The sequence below is a fragment of the Macaca fascicularis genome, chromosome 2 (genome assembly GCF_037993035.2).
Source record: "Macaca fascicularis isolate 582-1 chromosome 2, T2T-MFA8v1.1".
In the NCBI taxonomy this organism is placed as follows: domain Eukaryota; kingdom Metazoa; phylum Chordata; class Mammalia; order Primates; family Cercopithecidae; genus Macaca; species Macaca fascicularis.
In genome coordinates this window covers 39651384-39677903 of record NC_088376.1, presented here as the reverse complement: position 1 = coordinate 39677903, position 26520 = coordinate 39651384, and the positions used below count along the sequence as shown (strand labels likewise).

The 26520-nt window shown below is 44.0% G+C and overlaps 2 protein-coding genes across 4 annotated transcripts in view; one reads left to right on the top strand and one right to left on the bottom strand.

The window, feature by feature from the left end:
* Nucleotides 1–2201, bottom strand: part of SLC35G2 (solute carrier family 35 member G2) — a 37098-nt gene extending 34897 nt beyond the window's left edge. The window contains exon 1 of one of the 3 annotated variants that reach the window (XM_005545854.5): nucleotides 1710–2201. The gene's annotated coding sequence lies outside the window, so the exon portion shown is untranslated. The remainder of the gene's footprint in view (nucleotides 1–1709) is intronic. The other 2 variants (XM_005545853.5, XM_005545849.5) reach the window with 2 other exon arrangements.
* Nucleotides 1050–15722, top strand: LOC102119299 (sulfotransferase 1 family member D1-like). Its single transcript, XM_015445124.4, has 3 exons — nucleotides 1050–1870; nucleotides 11835–11972; nucleotides 15257–15722. Exons 1-3 carry the CDS (start codon nucleotides 1766–1768, stop codon nucleotides 15281–15283), a joined length of 270 nt encoding a protein of 89 aa, XP_015300610.3. The 5' UTR covers nucleotides 1050–1765; the 3' UTR covers nucleotides 15284–15722.
* Nucleotides 15723–26520: the final 10798 nt, after the last annotated feature.

Sequence of the window (26520 nt, the reverse complement as noted above, 5' to 3'; positions counted from 1 at the left end):
TGGACGTAAATGTTCATTATTATGGGATTGTTTAAATTACTTACATTTTGTCCACACAGATCAATATTATGCAACTGTTAATGATGACCTAGTTTTATATGTATTGGTTTGAAAGACATTAATTATAAATTATATAGCAAAAATGCAACCAATAGAGGATTGGTCCATTTAAAATGTATGTATGTTCATCTAAATGAAAATCTGTTTACAATGGTTTTCTATGTTTATGCATTTCTCTATTACCTAAATTTCTTACAACGAGCATATTTTTTTTTGAGAAAAAACAATACCAATGTTTTTGAAAAATACAAATGTAAACTTTAAGAACTTCACAAACCACATACCACCAATATATTTAAAATTGTCTGCATTATGATACATTTTAGTCATATGTTCTTCAGATTATAAATTTCTATAAGATTTATATGTTGTTCTTATTAAAATTTACATTAATTCATTTTCCTTAAGCTTTAAGGAATTTTTTTGCTATCAATATCAATTTTACAACTTCCTAGACTTTGTTCTGGAATTTAAATAAGTGTAAATACTTAATCGCTCAGCCAAATACCAAACACTTCAATCCACAGGCTCTGTGCCTTTGGAACAGATGATTATGAAAATAAATGGTGCTGCAGAGTTCACATTTACTAGAAGTGTCAAAAAATAAAGATGGATTACAAAAGCTCTAAAAAATGTGTGGCTCGTAGTGTATGATGGTTTTCAAAAGGGATGAGTGTATTTGCATGTGTGTTAGGTTTGTGTGTAAATACACATCCCTGTATCTTTCCTAAGTATATGTGAGAATTCCTGTTTATGCTCATGGTGTGTACTTTCTCATAGGTAATAAAATTTGTTATGCATATGCTTATCTGTACCTCCAAAGCAAGCCACAATTTGCTTTCATGTTATGTTCAGGAAACCAGCCTCAACTTGTCTGAAAATGGTTTCAGTGTTGGGCCTGCTCCACTCTGGCCACCTGCCGTGGAGATGGGCTATTTTTGGCAAAGGTGCAGAGTAGAAGGGCAACGCAGGCCGCCGCCCAGGAAGTCAGTCGACCAGGGCGCGCGAGGCACTTCAGCACCACGGACACAGGCAAGCCTGATCCAAGTCCTTTCTCGCGGAGGAAGATCGCTCCTCGGAAGCTGCCCCCAGCCCTCTGGACCCTGGGCGTTACTATCTCCGCGCCCTTGATCGTCACTCGGCCGCGAGCTTTCCGCCTCGCTCCTCGCGGAGCCGGGAGAAAACCTGGCCCGAGATGGAAATCCGCGCTGAGCCCTCATGGGCCGCAACACGACTTCCTGCCGGTCCACGCGACCCTTTTTCCCTCTCCTCCTCTCAAATGAGGCCAAATGGGTGCACGTGGCGTAGAAATTCTACAGCGCCCAGAGCACCGTCAGGAAAGATTCGCCTTTTCCTCCCCGTGGCTGCTGGAGGCTGAGCTGACTTGCCCTGAGCCTCCTCCGCCACTCTCGGCCGTGACCAGGCCCTTCCTCCACTAACCCTTGCCCTCGTCTTCCCTTGGGAAAATATTTCTACAAACTGTCGATGTACCACGAAAATCTCAGCGCCCATAGACTGGCGTTCAAGAGTCATGGACATGAGACAAGAGAGTAATGGAAAATACACATTCTTGACCATATTTCTAAAATCATCCAGCCTTTTTTAAAACTTGTATTTGAAATTGATTCCATGACGCCACAGGGACTCACCCCTTGCTTGGGTGGGCTACTGGGCGAGAGGAAAGCAACAGCCCCTGGCTTTCATCATGGACGCTGCAGGAGGGCCCAGACACGCGACAGCGGAAAGAAACGGGAAACCGGGCCGTAGCCGATGCTGGCCCTGCCGTCCCCGTGTCCCGGTTCTCCAGGAGGTGAGCGCAGAGAAATGCGGGCCCCGCGGCCTTTCAGGCGTCGTGCAGAGCACCCCGAGGTCTGCAAAGCGGGCGGGGCGCGTCGCCTCCAACCCAGCCCTTACCCAAAAAGACTGTTCTGCCCCTTAGGTGTGGCGGCTAAACGCGGGTGTGTGGAGTTCGGGGTCCGCTCTCATTCCCCTGTGGGGCGGCCGGGCAGGCAGGGTCAAGGTCCCAGTCCGCCGCCGCCGACCGGCTCCCGGGGCCCGGTTACCTGCGTGTCGCGGCGAGGAAGGTGCCCCCAGAGGCGACTGAGGCGGGCGTGCACTCGCCTGAGAAAATCAAGGCGGGCGCTGCCCGGAGGGGTGCGGAGAGAGAGGGGCGCCGCCGGCGCAGACTCTGCGCCTGCGCTCTCCGCCGCCACCACCCCCTCCCCGCCCCACAACCTGACTCGCGCTGGAGTCGGAGACTGCCGGGGGCGCCGAGGGTTGTGACTGAACTGAAGGACTTCCTCTACCCGCGAGGTGGGAGGGTCAAAGTACGGGAAAGCGCCTGCCCGGGCCCCTCTAGCTTACGCCCTTGGAGGGCGCCTGTTTGAAGAAATTGCCTGCCAGGGCTATGTAGTCCGCTGCAAGTGGGCAGGGAGGCAGTTTCTGTCCATTTCCACCCATTGTTTATGCTTAAAAGTCGCAAGTCGATTCCTTGATGTTTAAACATGTGTCCAGCATCGGAAAATCCTGGTCCGGAAAAGTCTTCGGGCATCCCGAGTCCACCCGACATTTTACTGATGAGGTCTCTGAAGGAAGGGTCTTGACAATGCACACCTAGTTCTTCTACCCAGGTCCATATGCCGCAGTCCCAAGTGGAATGAATATAGCCTCTTGGAAACAGACTGGTCATCAAAAGCAGTGGATTTGATGGGTCCAGGGAACAGGCAAGAAAGGGTGAGGGCTGAACCAAGGTGCTGACTGTGGGGAAAAAACAGGAGTTGCCTGTTGCTTTTTCCTCTGTCCCTTCAGACCCACTGTCCACTCCATTCTGTGACTCAGGACTGACCTTTATGGGCTACGTCAACTATAATCTGGCTTTCAGTTGGTTTTGGCAAGTGGGAGGCACCAGCAGATCTGAAGGCAGAATGTGATTCAGGACCTCCCCTGCATCCCCAGCGGGCCACCCTGTTAGTAGTGGCTATGTTTTTCATCTGAAAGCCATTACTCCCATCCTGTGGCCCTCTCCTGCAGTTTTCTCCAGGTTCTGGTTACCACTAACTACCCTTGCCGCTTCAGGCCTGGGGTGGGTAATGACGCCCAGAGGTTTCCTTTAACCCCATCCACACCTTTTTAAATAGTCCCTTCATTAAACTCTATTCAACTATCCCATCTTTTCCCCCACCTTTCCAGGACACTATAATAGATTTTAGTCCGTTGTGGTTGGCAAAATTCATGAAGATGAAAAGATATGTAAAAGAAATATGGGGCTTTTAAAAGGTGAGAAGTCTTCCAGAGCCATCTTGACAGTTCCCTGGGCTCCAGGCAGCCAGCATGTTAGGTGGTCTCCCCACTGGGCCCCATAGCCTGAGGGTGCCGGTTTAGGTAGACCCAAGAATGGAATTCAGACTGCTCATAAACAGTGTGAGCACCAAAGGGCTGGGGATCATTTGAGAGTCCAGCATAATAGGACTTTGGATTCCTCTTGAGGTAGAGAGACAATCTAGATCTTTATAGAGCAAGTGCTGGTGCTCTCCCAACTACAACTGGGCTGCTTTTGAATGAGTCAATATTCTTAGGACACTTAAGAGAGTCCTGGGAACAGTGGCTGATAAATGTGCTAACAAGAAACTGCTGAGTGAGGCAATTGTCAATTGAGAGCCTCTGGCTGTTTCTGTAGAAAATCCAAGAATGTTCCCAAAGAGGGGGAAAAAGGCAAGAGGGCGGGAAGTCATTAAATTGCCTCTAGCACACTATGGTGTGCTTGGTCTGAATCCAGAATTTGACCATTTCTCAGGCTTGTAAAAACAACCAAACTGATTTGACTACTTTGATTCCTTCCCCATCCCCTTAAAAAACAAAACAAAAACAAAATGAACAGACAAACAAAAAACCCACCAATGCAGTATCTTAGCAAGACTTACCCAAAGGGACCCCCAGCTGTAGCTATTTGCAAATAAAATTAATGTCCAAGCAAACACACTATTTGTACTGAATACAAATGAGACCAGAACAGAACATTTAACATGTAAATATTTCCATACTTTCACCCTTCCAAAGAGAAAGGATCATTTGTTGTTCAAACAGGCATTAATTGTGCTGATCTCAATAAGGAGTAGAGGTAAAGAAGCAAAAGGAGCTTCAGAAGGCTAGGCTGATCTGCAAGGCTCAGTTAGATTTTTTGTTTTGGAGAAGGTGGGATGGGGTGGGGATAAGGAAGACAACCAGCAAAGTTTGAGTAAGGGCGTAAGAAAAAAAGACCTAGAATGAGCTGACTTTAGGAGAGATGGTTTCTGGGAGTTTTGAGAGAGTGAGACTAGGGATTTAGCACAGCTGACATTCTGAGTGACACCAAGGTATAGAAAGATATGAAAGAGGATTTTTAGACTTTTTGTGATGTTTAATAAATGAAATTATTTTGTGCTATGATACATAGGGCTTTTCCTTACAAGTGTCAAAAACTTAGACTGATTTAAGAAAAGGAGTATATTTGGCTTAATAACTGAAAAATCCATAGATAGGTAACTTAAGATATGACTAGATTCACGAATGCAAACATTGACATCAGGACATGATCTCTCCTTTCCTCTTTGTTGACTTCAAAGAGTTTGTTCTCACATAGTGATTTCTTGCCACCTCCCCACCTTTCCCCAATGTTCACCTTATATCATCTTTATAGCTAACCATTCCAAAATAAGCAGAGCACTTATTTCCCAGTAGTTCCAATAAAATCTTAAGTTTATGTCTCATTGGCAAATTCATATACCTTAATCTAGAGACAGGGCCGGGCTTAGTAGCTCATGACTGTAATCCCAGCACTTTGGGAGGCCATGGCAGGCAGATCACCTGAGGTCGGGAGTTCAAGACCAGCCTGACCAACATGAAGAAACCCCGTCTCATTAGGGCCGGGCACGGTGGCTCACGCCTGTAATCCTAGCACTTTCAGAGGCTGCAGCGGGCGGATCATGAGGTCAGGAGATCGAGACCATCCTGGTTAACACGGTGAAACCCTGTCTCTACTAAAAAATACAAAAAAAAAATTAGCCAGGCGTGGTGGCAGATGCCTGTAGTCCCAGCTACTCGGGAAACTCAGGCAGGAGAATGGCATGACCCCAGAAGGTGGAGCTTGCAGTGAGCCGAGATCGTGCCACTGCACTCCAGCCTGGACGACAGAGCAAGACTCTGTCTCAAAAAAAAAGAAAGAAAGAAAGAAAGAAATCAGCCAGGCGTGGTGCCACATGCCTGTAATCCCAGCTACTCAGGAGGTGGAGGCATGAGAATCGCTTGAACCCAGGAGGCGGATGTTGCGGTGAGCCCAGATCATGCCATTGCACTCCAGCCTGGGCAACAAGAGCAAAACTCCATTTCAAAAAAAAGAAAAAAGAAAAATCTAGAGACAGAGAATAGGGGAGAGCTCATCCTCCAAAAGAAAATCAAGATTCGTTTTACCAGAAGAAACCATATAGTGATGGGCAGGTGAAAAAAAATATCCACTATAGGTACCTCTCAAAACAACTTCGGTTAAGATGTATATTGCTTTCCAGTATTTTTTGTGGACACCAAACTAGTGTTTCTTTTGAAAATGACAGCAAGGCAGCTGAAATGTTTCTTTAACTTAAAAAATAAAGTGAAATGCCAGCCGGCACAGTGGTTCACGCCTGTAACCCCAGCACTTTGGGAGGCCAAGGTGGGCAGATCACTTGAGGTCAGGAGTTCGAGAGCAGCCTGGCCAATATGGTGAAACCCCGTCTGTAGTAAAAACACAAAAATTAGCTGGGCGTGGTGGCATGTGCCTGTAATCCCAGCTATTTGGGAGGCTGAGGCAGGAGAGTCGCTTGAACCCAGGAAGCAGAGGTTGCAGTGAGCTGAGATCACACCATTGCATTCCAGCCTGGGCATTGCAGCAAGACTCTGTCTCAGGGAAAAAAATAAAATAAAAATAAAAAACAAAACAAAAAATAAAGTGAAATGTCTTGCTGTTCCTATACAAAGAGATACCAGAAAAGATTCTTAAAATGTATTTTAGTCTGAGTTTTCATATACTCACAATTTTTATTTAAGTAAAAAGTCCCGTTTTCTGATCCCAGAAAAGAACTAGAATCCTCACAGCCCTGAATAAGTTACCAGAGTTCCTCGTTACCATTCTGGAGATACTTATTTCCTCTTATCAACATCATCGACTTCACTCTCATAATCAGATACAAAACTCAATACAGTTGACTCTTGAACAACATCTGTTTGAACTAGACAGATCCACTTATATGTGGGCCTTTTTTTTTCAGTAAATATATTGGAAAAGTTTTTGAAAATTGGTGACCATTTGAAAAAATTTGCAAACCATATAGCCTAGAAATATAGAAAAAAAATAAGAAAAAGGTACGTCATGAATGCATAAAATATATGTAGATACTAGTCCATTCTATCATTTACTATCATAAAATATACACAGATCTATTATAAAACATTAAAATTTATCAGGCCAGTTGTGGTGGCTTACACCTGTAATCCCAGCACTTTGGGAGGCTGAGGTGGGTGGATCACTTCGAGACCAACCTGGCCAACATGGGGAAACCCTATCTCTACTAAAAATATAAAAATTAGCCGGGCCTGGTGGTGCACATCTGTAATCCCAGCTACTCAGGAGGTTGAGGCAGGAGAATCACTTGAACCCAGGAGGTGGAGGTTGCAGTGAGCCCAGATTGCGCCACTGCACTCCAACTTGTGTGACAGAGTGAGACTCTCTCAAAAAAAAAAAAAAGTCAAAATTTATCAAAACTGGGCCGGGCGCCATGGCTCACACCTGTAATCCCAGCACTTTGGGAGACGAGGGCGGGCAGATCACAAGGTCAGGAGTTTGAGACCAGCCTGGTCAACATGGTGAAACCCCGTCTCTACTAAAAATATAAAAATTTGCCAGGCATGGTGGCAGGTGGCTGTAATCCCAACTACTCGGGAGGCTGTGGCAGGAGAATCACTTGAAACTGGAAGACAGAGTTTGCAGTAAGCCAAGATCGCACCACTGCACTCCAGCCTGGGTGAAACAGCAGAACTTCATCTCAAAAAAAAAAAAAACTTATCAAAACTTAAGCAAACACAGATTGTATATGTCACCATTAGCAGTCAAGAGAAATATAAACAAACATGAAGATGCAGTATTAAATCATAACTGCGGCCAGGCACAGTGGCTCATGCCTGTAATATCAGCACTTGGGGAGGCCAAGGCGGGTGGATTACCTTTCTTACCAACATTATCTTTTCTCTAACTGACTTTATTGTAAGAATACACACCAAATACATATAACATATAAAATGTGTGATAATCAACTGTTTCTGTTATCAGTAAGACTTTCAGTCAACAGTAGGCTATTAATAGTTAAGTTTGGGGGGAGTCAAAAGTTGTGTGTGGATTATTGACTGTGTGGAGTTTCAAAATGGATCAAAGACCCGAATATAAGAGCATAAACTATAAAACTCTTAGAAGAAAACATAGGATAGGCTGGCTGCAGTGGCCCACGCCTGTAATACCAGCACTTTGGGAGGCCTAAGTGGGCGGATCACCTGAGATCAGGAGTTCGAGACAAGCCTGACCAACATGGTGAAACCCTGTCTCTACTATAGATACAAAATTAGCTGGGCATCTCTACCCCACAAAATAAAAAAATTAGCTGGATGTCCCTGTAGTTCCCAGCTACTTGAGATGCTGAGGTGGGAGGATCACTTGAATCCAGAAATAGGAGGTTGCAGTGAGACAAGATAGAGCCAGTACACTCCAGCCTGGGCAACAGAGTAAGACCCTGTCTCAAAAAAAAAAAGCCGGAGGGGAAGGACAGGCAAAGGATTTGCATAGACATTTCCCTAAAGAAGATATATAAATGCGCTGAGTGTGGTGGCTCACGCCTGTAATCCCAGCACTTTGGGAGGCTGAAGCGGGCGGATCACCTGAGGTCAGGAGTTTGAGACCAGCCTGGCCAACATGGTGAAACACTGTCTCTACTAAAAATACAAAAATTAGCCAGCCATGGTGACAGGTGCCTGTAATCCCAGCTACTTGGGAGGCTGAGGCAGGAGAGTCACTTGAACCCAGGAGGCAGAGGTTGCAGTGAGCCAAGATCATGCTACTACTGCACTCCAGCCTGGGTGACAGAGCAAGACTCCGTCTCAAAAAAAAAAAAAAAAAAAAAAAGGCCAGGCAAGGTGGCTCACGCCTGTAATCCCAGCACTTTGGCAGGCCAAGGCGGGCAGATCACAAGGTTGGGAGATGGAGACCATCCTGACTAACACAGTGAAACCCCATATCTACTAAAAATACAAAAAATTAGCCAGGCGTGGTGGTACGCGCCTGTAGTCCCAGCTACTAGGGAGGGACTATAGGCAGGAGAATCCCTTGAACCCAGGAAGCAGAGGTTGCAGTGAGCCAAGATCATGCCACTACACTCCAGCCTGGGTGACAGAGGGAGGCTCTGTCTCAAAAAAAAAAAAAAAAAAAAAAAAAAAAGGGAAGATATATATACAAATGGCCAATAAGCACATAAGCACATGAAAAGATGCTCAACATCACTAATTATTAGGGAAATGCAAATTAAAAACCACAATGAGATACCCCTTCATATTCATGAGGAAAAATATTATCAAAACACCAAAAATTAACAATTCTTGGCAAGGATATGTGGAGAAATTGGCGTTGTTGGCATTACTGGTGGGAACTGTAAAATGCTATAGCTGATAGATACAGGAGGCAAATAAGCGAGGGTTCCCAGAGAATCTCTCACTCTCCCAAATATCAGATGCCTTTGTGCAGATGAGGGAACCTGCCCAGAGTCTTCCCTGGGCATGCCTGCAATGCCTGTGCCCTGAGAGAGTGGGGTGGAGCCACCGGGAATTCACACTTTATATAAGGGGAGGAGCCTGGCCTCTTCAGCACATGTGTGGTGGCCTGGTATTCAATCTGTGAGGTGAGATCCTGTTGGCAGGACCCCCTCTTTCTTTGCTGAGTTTTCTTTTCACGCAATAAATCTGCCCTCCTTACCCTTCAATGTGTCTGCATGCCTAATTTTTCCTGGTCCTGAGACAATACTCTGGATTTTAACTGAACTAAGGAGTAAAAAATCGTGCATCATAGCCACTGGGAAACTGGTGTAATGATTCTTCAAAAAATTAAAAACAGATTTACCATATCATCCAGTAATTTTACTTCCTTTTCTTTTTTTCTTTTTTCTTTTTTTTCAATTTGAGACAGAGTCTCGCTCTGTCATCCAGGCTGGAGTACAATGGCATGATCTTAGCTCACTACAACCTCTGCCTCCCAGGTTCAAGTGATCTTCCCACCTCAGCCTCCAGAGTAGTTAAGACCACAGGCATGTGCCACCATGCCAGCTAATTTTTGTAGAGACGGAGTTTCAGCATGTTGGCCAGCCTGGTATCGAACTCCTGACCTCAGATGATCTGCCCACCTTAGCCTCCCAAAGTGCTGGGATTACAGGCATGAGCCACTGTGCCCAGCCTGATGCAGTCATTTTACTTATGATACACTAACAAAAGAAGTGAAACCAGAGACTTGAACAGGTATTTGTACACCGTGTTCATAGCAGCATTAATCACAATAGCTAAAATGTGGAAGTAACTCAAGTGTTTGTCAATGGATGAATGAATTTAAAAAGTACGGTATACACAGACAATGAAATATAATTCAGCCTTGAAAAGGAAGGACATTCTGACACATGCTATTACATGCATGAACCTTAATAATATTATACTAAGTGAAATAGGCCAAAAGGACAAATACTTTATGATTCCACTTATATGAGGTACCTAGAGTAGTCAAATTCATACAGACAGAAAGTAGAATGGTGGTACTGAGGCTGGGGTGGAGAATGGGGACTTAGTGTTTAATGGTACCAAGTTTCCGTTGGGAAAGACAGAAGAGTTCTGTAGATGGGTGGTGGTGATGGTTGAACAACAATGTGAATGTGTTTAATGCCATAGAACTGTTCACTTAAAAATAACAAAAATGGGGGAACACTTACTCTATTTTAAGGAATAAAGTGTTGTCTTGATTCTAGAATCACAAATAAAGCCAACTGAAGTATTTAAGCTAAATTTATTATAACTTTTTTTTTTTGAGAGTCTTACTTTATTGCCCAGGCTGGAGTGCAGGGGTGCTATCTCAGCTCACTGCAGCCTCTACCTCCTGGGTTCAAGTGATTCTTGTGCCTCAGCCTCCTAAGTAGCTGGGGTTACAAGCGCCTGCCACTACGCCTGGCTAATTTTTGTATTTTTAGTAGAGACGGAGTTTCACCATGTTGGTCAGGCTGGTCTCGAACTCCTGACCTCAGGTGATCGGTGATTGGGAGGCCTGCCTTGGCATCTCAGAGTGCTGGGATTACAGGCGTAAGCCACCGTGCACAGCCTATAATTTTGTCATTGTCTTTTGCCAAATAGTTTGAGCCATAACCATAATGTTTTTTCCTTTCCTTTCCTTTCCTTTCCTTTCCTTTCCTTTCCTTTCCCTTCCCACCCCTCCCCTCCCCTCCCCTCCCCTCCCTTCCCCTCCCTTTCCTTTTCTTGTCTTGTCTTTTTCTCTTTTTTTGAGACAGAGTCACTCTGTAACCCAGACTAGAGTGCAGTGACTTGATCTCAGCTCACTGCAACCTCCAGGTTCAAGAGGTTCTTTGAGAAGCTGGGAGTACAGGCCTGTGCCACCATGCCCAGCTACTTTTTTGTATTTTTAGTGGAGATGGGGGTTTCACCATGTTGGCCAGGCTGGTCTCAAACTCCTGGCCTCAAGTGATCCACCTGCCTTGGCCTCCCGAAGTCCTGAGATTACAGGCATGTGCCACTGAGCCCACCCTGTAATCTTTTTAAATAAAAAATACTTGAATGAGGCCGGACGCGGGAAAAATCGCTTGAGCCTGGGAGGCGGAGGTTGCAATGAGCCAAGATCATGCCATTGCACTCCAGCCTGGACGACAGAGTGAGACTCCATCTCAATCAATCAATCAATCAATCAATTTGAATGAGATAAGGCAGGGGTGGAGTTGAAAAAGCTTGAAACAAAGGAAGATAAAAAATTGCACTTCAGAAAAATCTCCTCAAATTGACAAGAAGCAGAATAGCTTCAGGAGGGAATGAGTGAATGTTCAGCGTATTCTCCTCCTCTGGAGCATTGCTAAGGAGTGGTCCCAGGTGGGGTTGCTTGAGGCACAACCAAACGACCTTCCGACATCCATCTATCCCAAAACCGGATCTGTGAAACACTGGATTTGGTCTGTAACAATGGGGATGCAGAGAAATTTAAATGGGTTGCAATATACAAACCAAGTGCCTTTCATGGAATTTATAATTCCCAGACTCACAAGTGGTATTGAGCAGTTGAAAAACATGCAATCGCTGGTCGGGCGTGGTGGCTCACACCTGTAATCCCAGCACTTTGAGAGGCCGAGGCGGGTGGATCACGAGGTCAGGAGATCGAGACCATCCTGGCTAACATGGTGAAACCCCGTCTGTACTAAAAATATATATATATAAAAATTAGCCGGGCATGGTGGCAGGCGCCTGTAGTCCCAGCTACTCGGGAGGCTGAGGCAAGAGAATGGTGTGAACCTGGGAGGCAGAGCTTGCAGTGAGCTGAGATCGCGCCACTGCACTCCAGGCTGGGTGACAGAGTGAGACTCCATCTCAAAAAATATATAAAAAATAAAAATAAATGAAATAAAAACATGCAATCTCCTTGATTGGTGAAAACATACCTACACATTCAACTTCTCCATTCTTTATTTCAGAAGAATGACTGCAGGATAATCTACATGGCATGGAATGCCAAAGATGTGGCTGTGTCTTATTATTTCTACCAGTTGGCAAAAATGCACCCAGAGCCTGAAAGCTGGGAGGAGTTCCTGGATAAATTCATGGCTGTAAAGGTGTGTTTTGGTTTCTGGTATGACTATACTGCTGGGAGAAGAGGAAAAGGGTTTTGTATCTTTTTTGATGTATCTTTTATGATGTATCTTTTATGGTATGAAACTGCTGGGAGAAGAGGAAAGGGTTTTGTATCTTTTACCTATTTTTATGAAGACATGAAAGAGAATTCAAAGTGTGGAATTCAGAAGCTGTTAAATAGAAAAAGAAATGCCAGAAGAAACTGTGGGAAAAATCTTCTAGTATAGCTCTTCTGATGTGATAAAGCAGAATCCTAGTGGAAATTATACCACTATGGAAAATAATCAGATGGACCATTCTGTCTCCCTTCATAAGAAAGGATATTTCTGCAGACTGGAAGAATCAATTCTCTGTCGCTTAGTATGAGAAATTTGAAGATTATGAAAAGAAAATGAAAGGGTCTACACTGCAGTTTCAATCAGAAATCTAAGAAGGACCTGCTCACCAGGTGCAGTGGCTCATGCCTGTAATCCCAGCACTTTGGGAGGCCGAGGAGGGTGAATCACCTGAGGTCAGGAGTTCAAGGCTGGCCTGGCCAACGTGGTGAAACCCTGTCTCTACTAAAAATACCAAAATTAGCCAGCCATGGTGGTGGGAGCCTGTAATCTCAGCTACTCAGAAGGCTGAGGCAGGGTAATTGCTTGAACCCAGGAGGCAGAGGTTGCAGTGAGCTGAGATTGCGCCATTGCACTCCAGCTTGGATGACAAGAGCGAAACTGTCTCAAAGGAAAAAAAAAAAAAAAGGACCTACTCTTTCTCCATCTCTTTTAACTAGCATCTAAATTAAAAGAAAAGAAATTCCTTTAAACATTTAGTGAAAGAAAATTCTCTAGTGATGTGTCCTTAATTACTCGGATTAATGGTTTATAATACAATAATCAAAGAATTCCAAAGTCTACATAGAAAAAAACAATACAGGCCGGGTGCTCACACCTATAGTCCTAGCACTTTGGGAGGTTGAGGCAGTGGATCACAAGGTCAGGAGTTTGAATCTCCTTCGCCAACATAATGAAACCCCGTCTCTACTAGAAATATAAAAATTAACCAGGTGTGGTGGCACACACCTATAGTCCCAGCTAGTTGGGAGGCTGATGCAGGAGAATCACTTGAACCGGCAGGCAGAGGTTGCAATAAGCCAAGACCAGGCCATTGCACTCCAGCCTGGGCAACAGAGGGAGACAGCATCTAAAAAAAAAAAAAAAAAAAAAAAAAAAACCCCGGCCGGGCGCGGTGGCTCAAGCCTGTAATCCCAGCACTTTGGGAGGCCGAGACGGGCGGGTCACGAGGTCAGGAGATTGAGACCATCCTGGCTAACACGGTGAAACCCCGTCTCTACTAAAAAATACAAAAAAACTAGCCGGGCGAGGTGGCGGGCACCTGTAGTCCCAGCTACTCGGGAGGCTGAGGCAGGAGAATGGCGTAAACCCAGGAGGCAGAGCTTGCAGTGAGCTGAGATCCGGCCACTGCACTCCAGCCTGGGCAACAAAGTGAGACTCCGTCTCCAAAAAAAAAAAAAAAAAAAAAAAAACCCACAATACTATCTTTATGATTTTAATTGCTTTTCATGGTATTTTTATTAGTCTTACAAATTAAATAATAAAATGAAGTTTACAAATTTTTAAATGGTGAAAATGGTAAATTTTATCTTATGCATATTTCACCACAATAAAAAAACGTTAACTTGGGCCAGGTGCGGTGACTCACACCTGTAATCCCAGCACTTTGGGAGGCTGAGGCAGGAGGATCACTTGAGACCAGAAATTCAAGACTGGCCTGGGCAACATAGCAAGACCTGATCACTACAAAAAATAAAACAGTTAAAAACAGTCAGGTGTGATGGCACACACCTGTAGTCCTAGCTACTTAGGAGGTTGAGGTAGGAGGATCACTTGAGCACAGGAGTTCAAGGATGCAATGAGCTAGGATCATGCCAGTGCATTCCAGACTGGACCACAGACCAAGACCTTGTCTTTAAAAAAAAATATTTTTTTTGGCTGAAAAATGCAAACACAAATGTCAAGTGTGTCACCACCCATAGTACACGGTACTCTCAGAGAAAAACATGAGTACATTTAAAATATTTTAAATCATATGAGGGAAACTCAAGTCAATGCAACAGGGCAGATTATCTCTGTCCCTGCTTGGTTGACACTGGCACTGTTGATCGCCCTGATGTCTGGCTGTGACTCCCAGAGAATTGCCAACCCAGGTAATTTGCCTGTAGGTTTGGCTACAAGGTCACTTTGTTGCCACCAGGATAACCTTCTGCCAGACTAGCTAGCACCATCAGCTACTTTCTAAGTACCTAACAGTGTAACCTGTGAGTCCCTTCCATACCATGCTAAAGCCTGAATAGAATCAGGACTGTCAACTCAGGCCTCACTCTGTTTGTCTGTGCCGTGTTGCTCTTTCACTCTGCTTTAGCCATCCTGTATTGGTGCAGAGCCACCCTGTGAGGCTTTCTCCTGTCATATTTCCAAACAGGGAGTGGAATCCAAGACCCTCTACTTTCAGCTTTCTTCACAGTCAATTTAATAGCCTTCATGGAATTTCTGCCTGAAGGTTAAAATTGTGATACAAGAGTCTGGCTACTTACTCCACTATCTCCCCTTTTTACCCTTTCTGCACCCAAGTAAAAAGCTAAACTTTGACTCTTCTTTTTCCTAAATTAATTCTATTTTTTTAGGAGTACTAATCTCCACTGCCATCCCCAGTGGTTGGTAGATACTTGTGTCTGACTGTAGAGAAGGTCATATACAAAGAAATGGAAAAGAGAAGAATACGTAAATTTTTTTTTTTTTTTTTTTTTAGGCAGAGTCATGTTCTGTCACACAGGCTGGAGTGCAGTGGCATTATCTTGGCTCACTGCAACCTCCGCCTCCCAGGTTCAAGCAATTTTCCTGACTCAGCCTCTTGAGTAGCTGGGATTACAGCATCTGCCACCACATCTGGGTAATTTTTTGTATTTTTTGTATTTTGTATGTTTTGCCATGTTGGTCAGGGTGGTCTTGAACTCCTGACTTCAAGTGATCTGCCCACCTCAGCTTCCCAAAGGGATTACAGGCATGAGACTGACCTTGATATATTATTTTAAATTAAGTAAAACAGGCTGTTTTGAGCAATAGGGGAATATAAGTGTTCATGTAATTGAACAGTCCAGAGCTCCAGGCCAGGCTTTATTTAGCTCCTAAAATGACGAGATCAAGACCCAGTTTCTCTCTGTTTCTCAATTCTACTTCTTCATTGTTGGTTTCATTCTTGGCAGGCTTCTCTCACTGTCGTTCTAAGATGACTATCAAAGGCTCCTGGATCCACAGGCTTCTTTGTTCACATGAAAGGAAGACGAGCACTTCTCCACTCCGAGTGATGAACCGAAGTCCAGAGCTGAGTCTGGTTGGACTTTCTCTTCCCTGTCCAATCATTGTGGTTATAAGGGTGGTATTTATTAGCTTAAGATAGCTTCATATCCCATATCAATATCCCATTTCTAAAGCAGAAGAGGGATAGCATCAGATTTCCCTGAGGTACGTGGACCCTGGGAATAAATATTAGATACCAGTTCTAAGAAAAGAGGAAATTTGTGTTGAGTGGCCCAGAAGAGCAAATATTCACCACCTCTGATATCTACCAAATCTGATTTGACTTACTGCTCAACAAGCATTTATTGGACAGAATACTAAAAAAAATTAAAATAAAAAATAAAAAAATAATGCAAAACAGAAACAACTTAATCTTGGCAACTCTTTCCTGTGGTCAGTACTTCTGCATCAAGATCCTTTTTGACTCCTGATCTGTGCTCTAGAAAAAAAAATGTTTAAATAATATCCAGTAGTTGCACCTGATACACTAAAATCTACTACCTAGGAGTCCTCTGCTCAGATTTAACTGTGAAAATACAAACAAAAGGCATGGCAGTGGGGAGGGAATCTGCCGTGAGGAATCACCAGAGCTAGGCCCAGTGGAAGTATTGGGGGCCTAATGGCAAAGAACAATCAGCCTGCCACCAAATTTCCTAAATGCAGAGTAACTTCTCTCTCTATTAATCCAGAAAGAGTCTTTCATTTTAAAACTTAAGATGTGACTGCTCGGGGCTGGGCACGGTGGCTCATGCCTATAATCCTAGCACTTTGGGAGGCCTAGATGGCCGGATCACGAAGTCAGGAGATAAGAGACCATCCTGGCTAACATGGTGAAACCCCGTCTCTACAAAAAATACAAAAAATTAGCCAGGCGTGGTGGCAGGAGCCTCTAGTCCCAGCTACTCGGGAGGCTGAGGCAGGAGAATGGCGTGAACCCAGGAGGCGGAGCTTGCAGTGAGCCAAGATTACGCGGCTGCACTCCAGCCTGGGCGACAGAGCAAGACTCTGTCTCAAAAATAAATAAATAAATAAGTAAAATAAAAGATGTGACTGCTCACTGTGGGTATTTAATGTTATATGTAATAATAACAAATGTGATAAAATTAGAGTGAAATCTTCTTCAGCAGGAAGGTGGTTTATGAACCACGTTAATGATCTTTAAGGAGATGCGGACATGCAGACTGGCAGCCTGCCCACACAGCAGGTGGTGTTAGGCACAGGCTCGTGAGGAGGGATGGAAGGTTTGAGTTCTATTGTTAGCTCTGCCGCTTAGTAGCTGTGTGACCTTGAGCAAACCAATTAACCCCTCTGGACCTACAAGTTCCTCAGAGACATGGAGAAACCCTGTCTCTACTAAAAATATAAAAATTAGCTGAGTGTGGTGGTGTGTACCTGTAATCTCAGCTGCTTGGGAGACGTAGGCAGCAGAATCATCTGAACCTGGGAGGTGGAGGTTGCAGTGAGCCAAGATCATGCCACTGCACTTCAGCCTGGGTGACAGAGCAAGACTCCATCAAGAAAGAGAGAGAGAGAGAGAGAGAGAGAGAGAGGAAGGAAGGAAGGAAATCTAAATAAATAAATTAATTAATTAATTAATAAAAAGAGTAAACATCAGGGACAAGGAGGATATTCTGGCTAAACCAACCTAACAGGATTCTTGCTGAAGATACGCCAGGATGATCAGACATCACCTAGGGGATGGTGGAGGATGTGGAACCTGGTCAGATCTTGAGGGTGATCACATATCAAGTGTGGGAGGGTCTTGGTAAACCAACTTAGCAGGTTCTTTGCTAAAACTGGATTTTACAAAGGAGTGTACAAATGGGCCTAAGAGAAGTGTTAGGAACTTGGCTAAAGTTTGATCAAGCAAATAATCTTTGTCAGTCCTGACCCTCCCCTACAGAATCTCCAGCGAACCTCAGCAGATACACAGCCCCAGGAGGCAGTATGGACTGAACTGCAGGAATCCCCACTCTCTTTGGTCTGGGGGAAAGATTAAATTTTCTAGGTTCACAGAATTCCCTTCTTCAGGGGCACCTCCAGTGACTCACACCTTTCCCTCACTACCTGTGTTTCCTAGAAGAGGGCCCTAAGTAGGGTGGACCATCCAAGGTTTTGTCTCAGGACACCTAAATTAAGATGACAAATAGAAAGAATGAATTAGTCCAGGCACAGTGGCTCATGTCTGTGATCCCACCACTTTGGAAGGCCAAGGCAGGAGTGTTGAATGAGGCCAAAAGTTTGAGACCAGCATAGGCAACATAGCAAGACTCCATCTCTACAAAAAGCTTATTTTTTATTTTTATTTTTTTAAAATTAGCCAGGTGTGGTAGTGCACACCTATAATCCCAGGTACTTCAGAGGCTGAGGAGATTACTTGAGCCCAGTAGTTCAGGGTTACAGTGAGCTATGATCATGCCACTGTACTCTAGCCTGGGTGACAGAGCAAGACCCTGTCTCTAAAAAAAAAAAAAAAGAAAGAAAGAAAACAGAAAATAAATCACCAAAAATCTTCAGAGAGATGAATATTATATCAATGAAAGAGGAAAATGGTGTGTTTATGAAAAGGAATACCCAGAGAACATGAAGAAAGCCTTGAAAATTTAAAGTTTGACAGTAAAAATTTAAAAAACAAATACACAGTAAATGGGTTGAAAGAGAGTCTCCTATAACATAGAACAAAAGGACAAAATGATGAAATAAAGGACAGAAAAGGTAAGAAAATTAGAAGACCTGTCAGGAAGTCCAACATCCAAATACAGAGTCTAGAAAAAGCGAAGAGAAAAAAGAGGGAAGGAAACAATCCTCAAAATAATTCAGGACAATATCCTAGAGTTTGCAGATTGAAAGGGCCTATGGAGTGCCGGTATAGCACTCTAAAGTCTGCCCACACCGGAGCATAGCTTCGTGAAATTTCAGAACCTTGAGGACAAACAGATCTCCAAGATCTAGAAAGAAAACAAACAAAGCCCCCAAAATGCTTAAAATTGGCCACAGTAAAAAATCAGGAATCAGAATTCTTGGGTTTCTTACCAAGCCCCTCCTATGTGCCCAGAGCTTCCAGTAAAATTTTCAGTGTTCCCCTCTTATGTATCAGACAGAGGCCCAAAGAAATTTGTAAATGATCATGAAAAAAGATTGAGCACAGTCTAAAAATCTAAAATTCCCTCATTTCCACGCTACTTCCTAGAAGCCAGTGAGATGGATGGAGCCAGAAGCCATCCCTTTATTCTTCCCTTAGGCTCTAATTCCTTCACTCTACCTTTCCTTGATCACCACATGATCATCTCCTTGTCTCTCTCTCTCTCCCTCCCTCCCTCCCTCTCTCTCTTTCTCTCTCTTTCTCTCTCTCACACACACACACACTCACTCACTCACACTGGCTTGATTTAAGGACATGCGTCATGCTGCTTTTCTTGAGAGCAAACATTGTTAATTATGGCTCTGCCCAGGAAATAGGCAAAAAAATTCCCAAGAGCTCAGCTTTTGACAGTAGAGAGCTGCACTTCTTTCTGGACAAAGAGTCAGACTAAATTTAGTGACAAATTCTAAATTGGTATGAGACTTTCCCATTTCCTTGAAGCATAATGCTCTATTGATTGCAAGCTGAGTCATTTATTGAGCCTGCTTCTCACACTGTCAGCTGGAAGTGTAATTCTTGAATGACTCCCAGCAGACATTTATAGATTTTTCAGTCTGTTGAGTTATAAAAGATAGCCAAAGTCTTTTTTTTTTTTTTCCGAAGACCTTCAAATAAATCTTGATCTCAACAGCTAAGTCATTGAACGTAATTATATACAACACACTGGGAGTAATCTGCATAAAAGCAAGAGTTGAGGTAGTGAAGTTAGAAAAATAATCAAGTGAGTCTATAAAGAAACAAAGAACAGAGGACTGACAACTGAAGTTCTATCTTCCAGTTTGCTCCTGTTCAAGAGGTAGAAGAAAGAAAAAAGTAACTATTCAAGGTGAAGAGAGGGCAAAGATGGGAATAGGAACCAGGTTAGGGTATCAGGACAGGAATCAAAGAAAGAGAATACTTCAAAAAAGAGTGTATGGCAGAGTAAAATATGTTGGGGAGACCAAGAAGGGATGTGGCAGACCCATTTAGTGTCCTGTCCATATCTTCTCAGGTCTTATTGCATAGGGCAGGACTCCTGACTCCTAATGTCTTAGGACCTTTAGTCGTTGGATCCTATTCGGCCTCAGCACTGTCAAGCCAGAAGTATAGGGGAATTAATGCTTCCTCATCTTCACCCCAGTGTAGCAACCCTCAATCAAGGACTGACTAGAATTGGTATGTATATACACCAGATTCCTCACCCCTTAGAATAACTCTGAGCCTGTGCTGTACACTGACTCTGAGAGTTCCCCAGCAGAATTAAGTTCCAGTTACCCACAGTGGTAACTGACTTGAAAATACACCATTTATTATCTCCCTTCTCTTTTTTTTCTCATTTCCTTACACCCCTACTGGTGCTTCTTTGCATCATCTCCAAAAGTCTGGGATGAGAAAAAGCCATTGATAATATATTCTGAAGATCCTTGAGAGGTCAAGATCAGTAGAATGGAAAAGGCAGAAACTACATGGCTGGATTCTAAGAGAAGAGTTGGAGATAAGGAATTGGAGACAGAAATGGAAAACAACTCTTTCAACAAGTTTAGCATGTAGATGAAAGAAAAGGGGGAATCACTAATGGGGCAATAGGATTGAATAAAGTTTTAATTTTATTTGCATTTGTCTAGGAAAGATCCACTTGGCTGGGCATGGTGACTCATGCTTGTAATCCCAGCACTTTGGGAGTCTGAGGTGGGCAGATCATGAGGTCAGGAGTTCGAAATCAGCCTGACCAACATGGTGAATCCCCGTCTCTACTAAAAATACAAAACTTAGCCAGGCATGGTGGCACACACCTGTAATCCCAGCTACTCAGGAGGCTGAGGCAGGAGAATCACTTGAACCCGGGAGGCAGAGGTTGCAGTGAGCTGAGATTGCACCGTTGCACTCCAGCCTAGGTGACAGAGAGAAACTCCATCTCAAAAAAAAAAAAAGGCCAGACATGGTGGCTCACACCTGTATCCCAACACTTTGGGAGGCTAAGGTGGGTGGAGCACCTAAGGTCAGGAGTTCCAGACCAACCTGGCCAACATGGTGAAACCCCATCTCTACTAAAAATACAAAAATTAGCTGGCCGTGGTGGCGGGCACCTCTAATCCCAGCTACTTGGGAGGCTGAGGCAGGAGAATCACTTGAACCCAGGAGGCGGAGGTTGCAGTGAGCCAAGATCATGCCACTGCACTCCAGCCTGGGGGACAGAGTGAGACTCCGTCTCAGAAAAAGAGGAAAAAAAAAAAAAAAAAAAGAGAGAGAGAGAGAGAGAGAAAGAAAAAGAAAGAAAAATCTACTCATATTTTGAGACATATGACTCTAAGACAATGCATGTGTTCCTGGAAGCTCTCCTCCCTCTCTTCTGTTTTAAACACGCCTTTGGCTGGTGTCTCTTCTTTACCCAGACTTGTGTTTGTTTTTCTAAGCATTCTGCACTTAGCACTTTTCTCATCATTTTCTATACCCTCTCTCTGGGTAATTTAATCCTCTCTCATGGCTTGAATTTACACCTATACACTCCTGATTCCTAAATTTGTATCTTTAACTCAGAGCCCTTTCCTGGGCTCCAGACCCATGTATTGAACCACCTACTTTATAAGTATTCCTGTCTATCCAGCAGCTCCCTCAAATTAATCATGCAAAAATTGAACTTGCCATCTTCTCCTCAAATTCATTTTTTCTTTGTGCTAATGGGTGAATGGTACTTGTATTAGTCCATTCTCACGTACTATAAAGGAATACCTAAGACTGGGTAATTTATAAAGAAAAGAGGTTTAATTGGCTCACAGTTCTGCAGGCTGTACAGGAGACATGATGCTGGCCACCTCCTTGGCTTCTGGGAAGGCCTCAGGAAACTTAACAATCATGGCAAAAGGCGAAGGGGATGCAGGCTTCTCTTACATGGCTGGAGCAGGAGCAAGACACTTTTAAACAACCAGATCTCATGACAACTCACTATTGCCATGACAGCACCAAGGGGGATGATGTTAAACCATGAGAAACTGCCCCCATGATCCAATCACCTCCCACCTTCAATATTGGGGATTACAATTCAACATGAGGTTTGGATGGAGACACAGATCCAAACCATACCTGTACTACAATTTATCTAGTTGCCCATATCAGAAAAATGGAGCTCATCCTAAACCATACCCTCTGTCATCACCTTCATCCAATCAGTCATTAAGTTGAGTAAGTTCTTTCCACTTCTTTAACATCTCCCAAGTTAACACATTCCTTCCATCCCCACTGCTCCTGCCTGAATTTAGGCCATCATAATCTCTTGCACAGACCATAAAGGTCTTTTAGGTGGTCCCAAAGTTATCCTAAATGATCTCACTGCTTTTAGTCTTGACTCTTTCAATACATTTTTCCACACTTCTGCCAAATAGATTCTCTGCTATTTAAAACATTTCCAGGTTTCTGGGAGAGTTGGTGTGGAGGGAGCATTTAGAGGCGTGTGGATAGTCAGAATTGGGGAAATTTGTGTCATGCACCCAGCTTGAAGACTTACTGGATCAGACTTACGGATCCATTCTCATATCCTTTTCTGTAGGTCCAAAACAAGAATCTGTCCCTCCTCCACCAAAGATAATGACTGTCTTAGAGTCTTTTCCTGGGGTCAATCCCTGTGAATCAGGATAGAGACAGAAAAGATATCCCCTAGTATTTTTCATCTATGAGGACACCACCAAGGAAGGACCCAAGGCTAAGAAATGAAGCTGAAAAAGGATCATGTACAGACAGAAAAACTCAAGATGCAGAAGGAATACCCCCAAGACAAGCATTTCAAGGTTAAGGCAAGGCCAGTATGGCAAGATACAAGGAGGGGATTTCCTTTTCTTAGGAAATTCTTGTTTAGAAAGTTTATTCTGGACATGAGAGGTAGACATTCCCATTCTTGCTCCCACACAGGACAGCAATAATATCTTCTAATACAATGGTCCTCCACCTGAGGAATGTGTGTAGCCTTAGAAGTATGTGAAGACTTTCCAAAGGATTCAAGTGCAAGATAGTTCTAAGAAAACCAAACTTCAGGCCAGATGCAGCCACTCACGCCTGTAATCCCAGGATTTTGGGAGGACAAGGCAGACAAATCATTCGAGGTCAGAAGTTCTAGGCCAACATCGTGAAACCCCATCTCTACTAAAAATACAAAAATCAGCCCGGCATGGTGGTGTACGCCTGTAGTCCCAGCTACTGGGGAGGCTGAGGCAGGAGAATTGCTTGAACCCGGGAGGCAGAGGCTGCAGTGAGCCGAGATCACGCCACTGCACTCCACCCTGGCAACAGAGCGAGACTCCATCTCAAAAAAAAAGAGAGAAAGAAAGAAAGAATAGAAGAAAAGAAAATCAAATTTCAGATCCTCAACTTTCTTGTTTCTTTTTTTCTAAATGTTTGGTACTGATTTTTCTCTCAGGTTCTCATTTCCTATATACCATTTTTACAGTTATCCTTCCCCCTCTGTACTAAAAAAAGCACACAGCTCCCACCCATCCTGAATCTCACTCTAGTGCACCAAGAAAGAGTGAAAGGGTGTGTGGGTGGTGTGTGTCTGTGGTGGTGTAGTATGTGTGTGTGCATGCGTGTGCATGCATGCATCCGTGTGTGTTGCGGGAGGTTCGATATTTTGATCTTAGTGTTGAGAAAGTGAATCATTGGATAACAAGATTATTTGTAAGCCTGGTGTTTCCTATTCTTTAATTTCAACAAAATCAAAGGAGGATCTAATCAAGTTGTCAGCTGATAGTTCAACAAAAATAATTTTTTATTATATATCTTCTTTTGGCATATAACTTAGGAGGAGTTTGAAGCTTGAGTGATATTTGGTTATAACAAAATATCTTCCATTCTTCTATTCCCATCATCTTATTTATATAAAGATTTCTCAGTCATATATAATGCATATATATATACAAACATAAACAAAAAAGAAATATGAATGATTCTAAATGCAATCTCATTTCAGCAATAAAAAATTTTCACCCATGCATTCATGAAACAATTTTTTAAAATAGGCTTCCATCTCATTAATAAACTTATTTCTAATTAATTCCATTTTAATTTACATGCATAATTTTTGTTGCCAAGAAGTATGATGGTATGATCAACAAAAGACTTTCAAGTATAAAAAAATTATGTGGGCTGGGTGCAGTGGCTCATGCCTGTAATCCTAGCACTTTGGGAGGCCAAGGTGGGCAGATCACGAAGTCAGGAGTTCAAGACCAGCCTGGCCAATGTGGTGAAACCCCATCTCTACTATACAAAAATTAGTCGGGCATGGTGGTGGGCACCTGTAATCCCAGCCACTTGGGAGGCTGAGGCAGGAGAATCACTTGAACCCGGGAGGTGGAGGTTGCAGTGAGCCGAGATTGTGCCATTGCAATTCAGCCTGGGCAACAGGCATGAAATTCTGTCTCAAAAAAAAAAAAAAATCTGTGGAGAAAGTGGAATGGAAATATAAGTTCAAGGAGAAAAAAAGGGCCAGGCGCGGTGGCTCACGCCTGTAATCGCAGCACTTTGGGAGGCCGAGGCGGGCGGATCACAAGGTCAGGAGATCGAGACCACGGTGAAACCCCGTCTCTACTAAAAATACAAAAAAATTAGCCGGGCGCGGTGGCGGGCGCCTGTAGTCCCAGCTACTCAGGAGGCTGAGGCAGGAGAATGGCGTAAACCCAGGAGGCGGAGCTTGCAGTGAGCCGAGATCGCGCCACTGCACTCCAGCCTGGGCGACAGAGCGAGACTCCGTCTCAAAAAAAAAAAAAAAAAAGAAAAAAAAAAGAAAAAAAGACCAATGTAAAATTTTCTGCTGAAAAAGAGGTTGTTCATGTTTTGTTTTGTTTTTGAGACAGAGCCTCACTCTGTCACCAGGCTGGAGTGCAGTGGCGCCATCTCGGCTCACTGCAACCTCCGCCTCCCGGGTTCAAGTGATTCTCCTGCGTCAGCCTCCTGAGTAGCTGGGACTACAGGCACACACCATCACACCCAGCTAATTTTTGTATATTTAGTAGAGACAAGATTTCACCATGTTGGCCAGGATGGTCTCCATCTCTTGATCTTGTGATCTGCCTGCCTCAGTCTCCCAAAGTGCTGGGATTACAGGCATGAACCACTGAGATGGACTCATGTATTTTTTAAATGGATGTTGGTTTGGGGCTGGGCGTGATGGCTCACACCTGTAGTCCCAGCACTTTGGGAGGCCCAGGTGGACTGATCACCTGAGGTCAGGAGTTCAAGACCAGCCTGGGCAACATGGTGAAATCCCATCTCTACTAAAAATATAAAAATTAGCCAGGCATGGTGGCATATGCCTGTAATCCCAGCTACTTGGGAGGCCGAGGTGGGAGAATCACTTGAACCCAGGAGATGGAAGTTACAGTGAGCCAAGATTTTGCCACTGCACTTCAGCCTGGGTGACAGAGTAAGACTCAATCTCAAAAAAAAAAAAGAGTGTTGGCCAGGCATGGTGGCTCATGCCTGTAATCCCAGCACTTTGGGAGGCCAAGATGCGTGGATCACCTGAGGTCAGGAGTTTGAGACCAACCTGGCCAACATGGTGAAACACCATTATCGGGGGAATGCACCCCCAATATTTCAATATAGGTTCTTTCTATCTTCCCTAAGCATCGGCCAGTCTGAGAAATAAAGAGAGGGAGTACAAAGAGAGGAATTTTACAGCTGGGCCACTGGGGGAGACATCACATAACAGTAGGTCCGTGATGCCCACCTGAGCCACAAAACCAGCAGGTTTTTATTAAGGACTTCAAAAGGGGAGGGAGTGTATGAACAGGGAGGAGGTCACAAAGATCACATGCTTCAAAGGGCAAAAAGAGAACACAGATCACATGCTTCTGAGGAAACAGGACAAGGACAACAGACACTCCCAGAGTGGCCGTTTATAGACCTCCCCCCAGGAATGCAATTCTTTTCCTAGGGTCTTAAAATTATATTCCTTGCTAGGAAAAGAGTTTAGTGATATCTCTCCTACTTGCATGTCCATTTAGAGGCTCTCTGCAAGCAGAAAAATATGGCTCTATTCTGCCCAACCCTGCAGGCAGTCAGACCTTATGGTTGTCTTCCCTTGTTTCCCTGAAAATCGCTGTTATTCTGTTCTTTTTCTTTTTTTTTTTTTTTTTTTTTTTTTTTTTGAGACAGAGTCTCGCTCTGTAGCCCAGGCTGGAGTGCAGTGGCCGGATCTCAGCTCACTGCAAGCTCCGCCTCCCAGGTTCACGCCATTCTCCGGCCTCAGCCTCCCGAGTAGCTGGGACTACAGGCGCTGCCACCTTGCCCGGCTATTTTTTGTATTTCTTAGTAGAGACGGGGTTTCACCGTGTTAGCCAGGATGGTCTCAATCTCCTGACCTCGTGATCCGCCCATCTCGGCCTCCCAAAGTGCTGGGATTACAGGCTTGAGCCACCGCGCCCGGCCTATTCTGTTCTTTTTCAGGGTGAACTGATTTCATATTGTTCAAATACACATGTTTTACAATCAATTTGTACAGTTAACACAATCATCACAGGGTCCTGAGGTGACATACATCCTCAGCTTACAAAGAAAGCAGGATTAAGAGATTAAAGTAAGACAGGCGTAAGAAATTATAAGAGTATTATTAGGGAAGTGATAAATGTCCATGAAATCATCACAATTCATGTTTCTCTGCCATGGCTCCAGCCAGTCCCTCTGTTTGGGGTCCCTGACTTCCTGCAACACCCCATCTCTACTAAAAATGCAAAAAATAGCCAGCATGATGGTGGGTGCCTGGTAATCCCAGCTACTTGGTAGGCTGGGGCAGGAGAATCACTGGAACCCAGGAGGCAGAGGTTGCAGTGACCCAAGATCGCACCATTGCACTCCAGCCTGGGCCACAGAACGAGACTCTGTCTCCAAAAAATAAATAAATAAATAGTAATAATAATAATAATGTTGATGGGGAGGATATCAAACATTGAATTGCTTTGTTATTTAGATTCCACTGGATTTATTTTAAAGTTATATAATGACTTTTTTTTTTTTTTTTTTTGAGACGGAGTCTCGCTCTGTCGCCCAGGCTGGAGTGCAGTG

What these genes read in the sequence shown, in the direction of transcription:
- LOC102119299 (XM_015445124.4), top strand. Translation starts at nt 1,766, where the DNA reads ATGGACGCTGCAGGAGGGCCCAGACACGCGACAGCGGAAAGAAACGGG. An exon ending in GTGTCCCGGTTCTCCAGGAG is followed by an intron (nt 1,871 to 11,834) that starts GTGAGCGCAGAG and finishes TCTTTATTTCAG; the next exon opens with AAGAATGACTGCAGGATAAT. An exon ending in ATAAATTCATGGCTGTAAAG is followed by an intron (nt 11,973 to 15,256) that starts GTGTGTTTTGGT and finishes CATTCTTGGCAG; the next exon opens with GCTTCTCTCACTGTCGTTCT.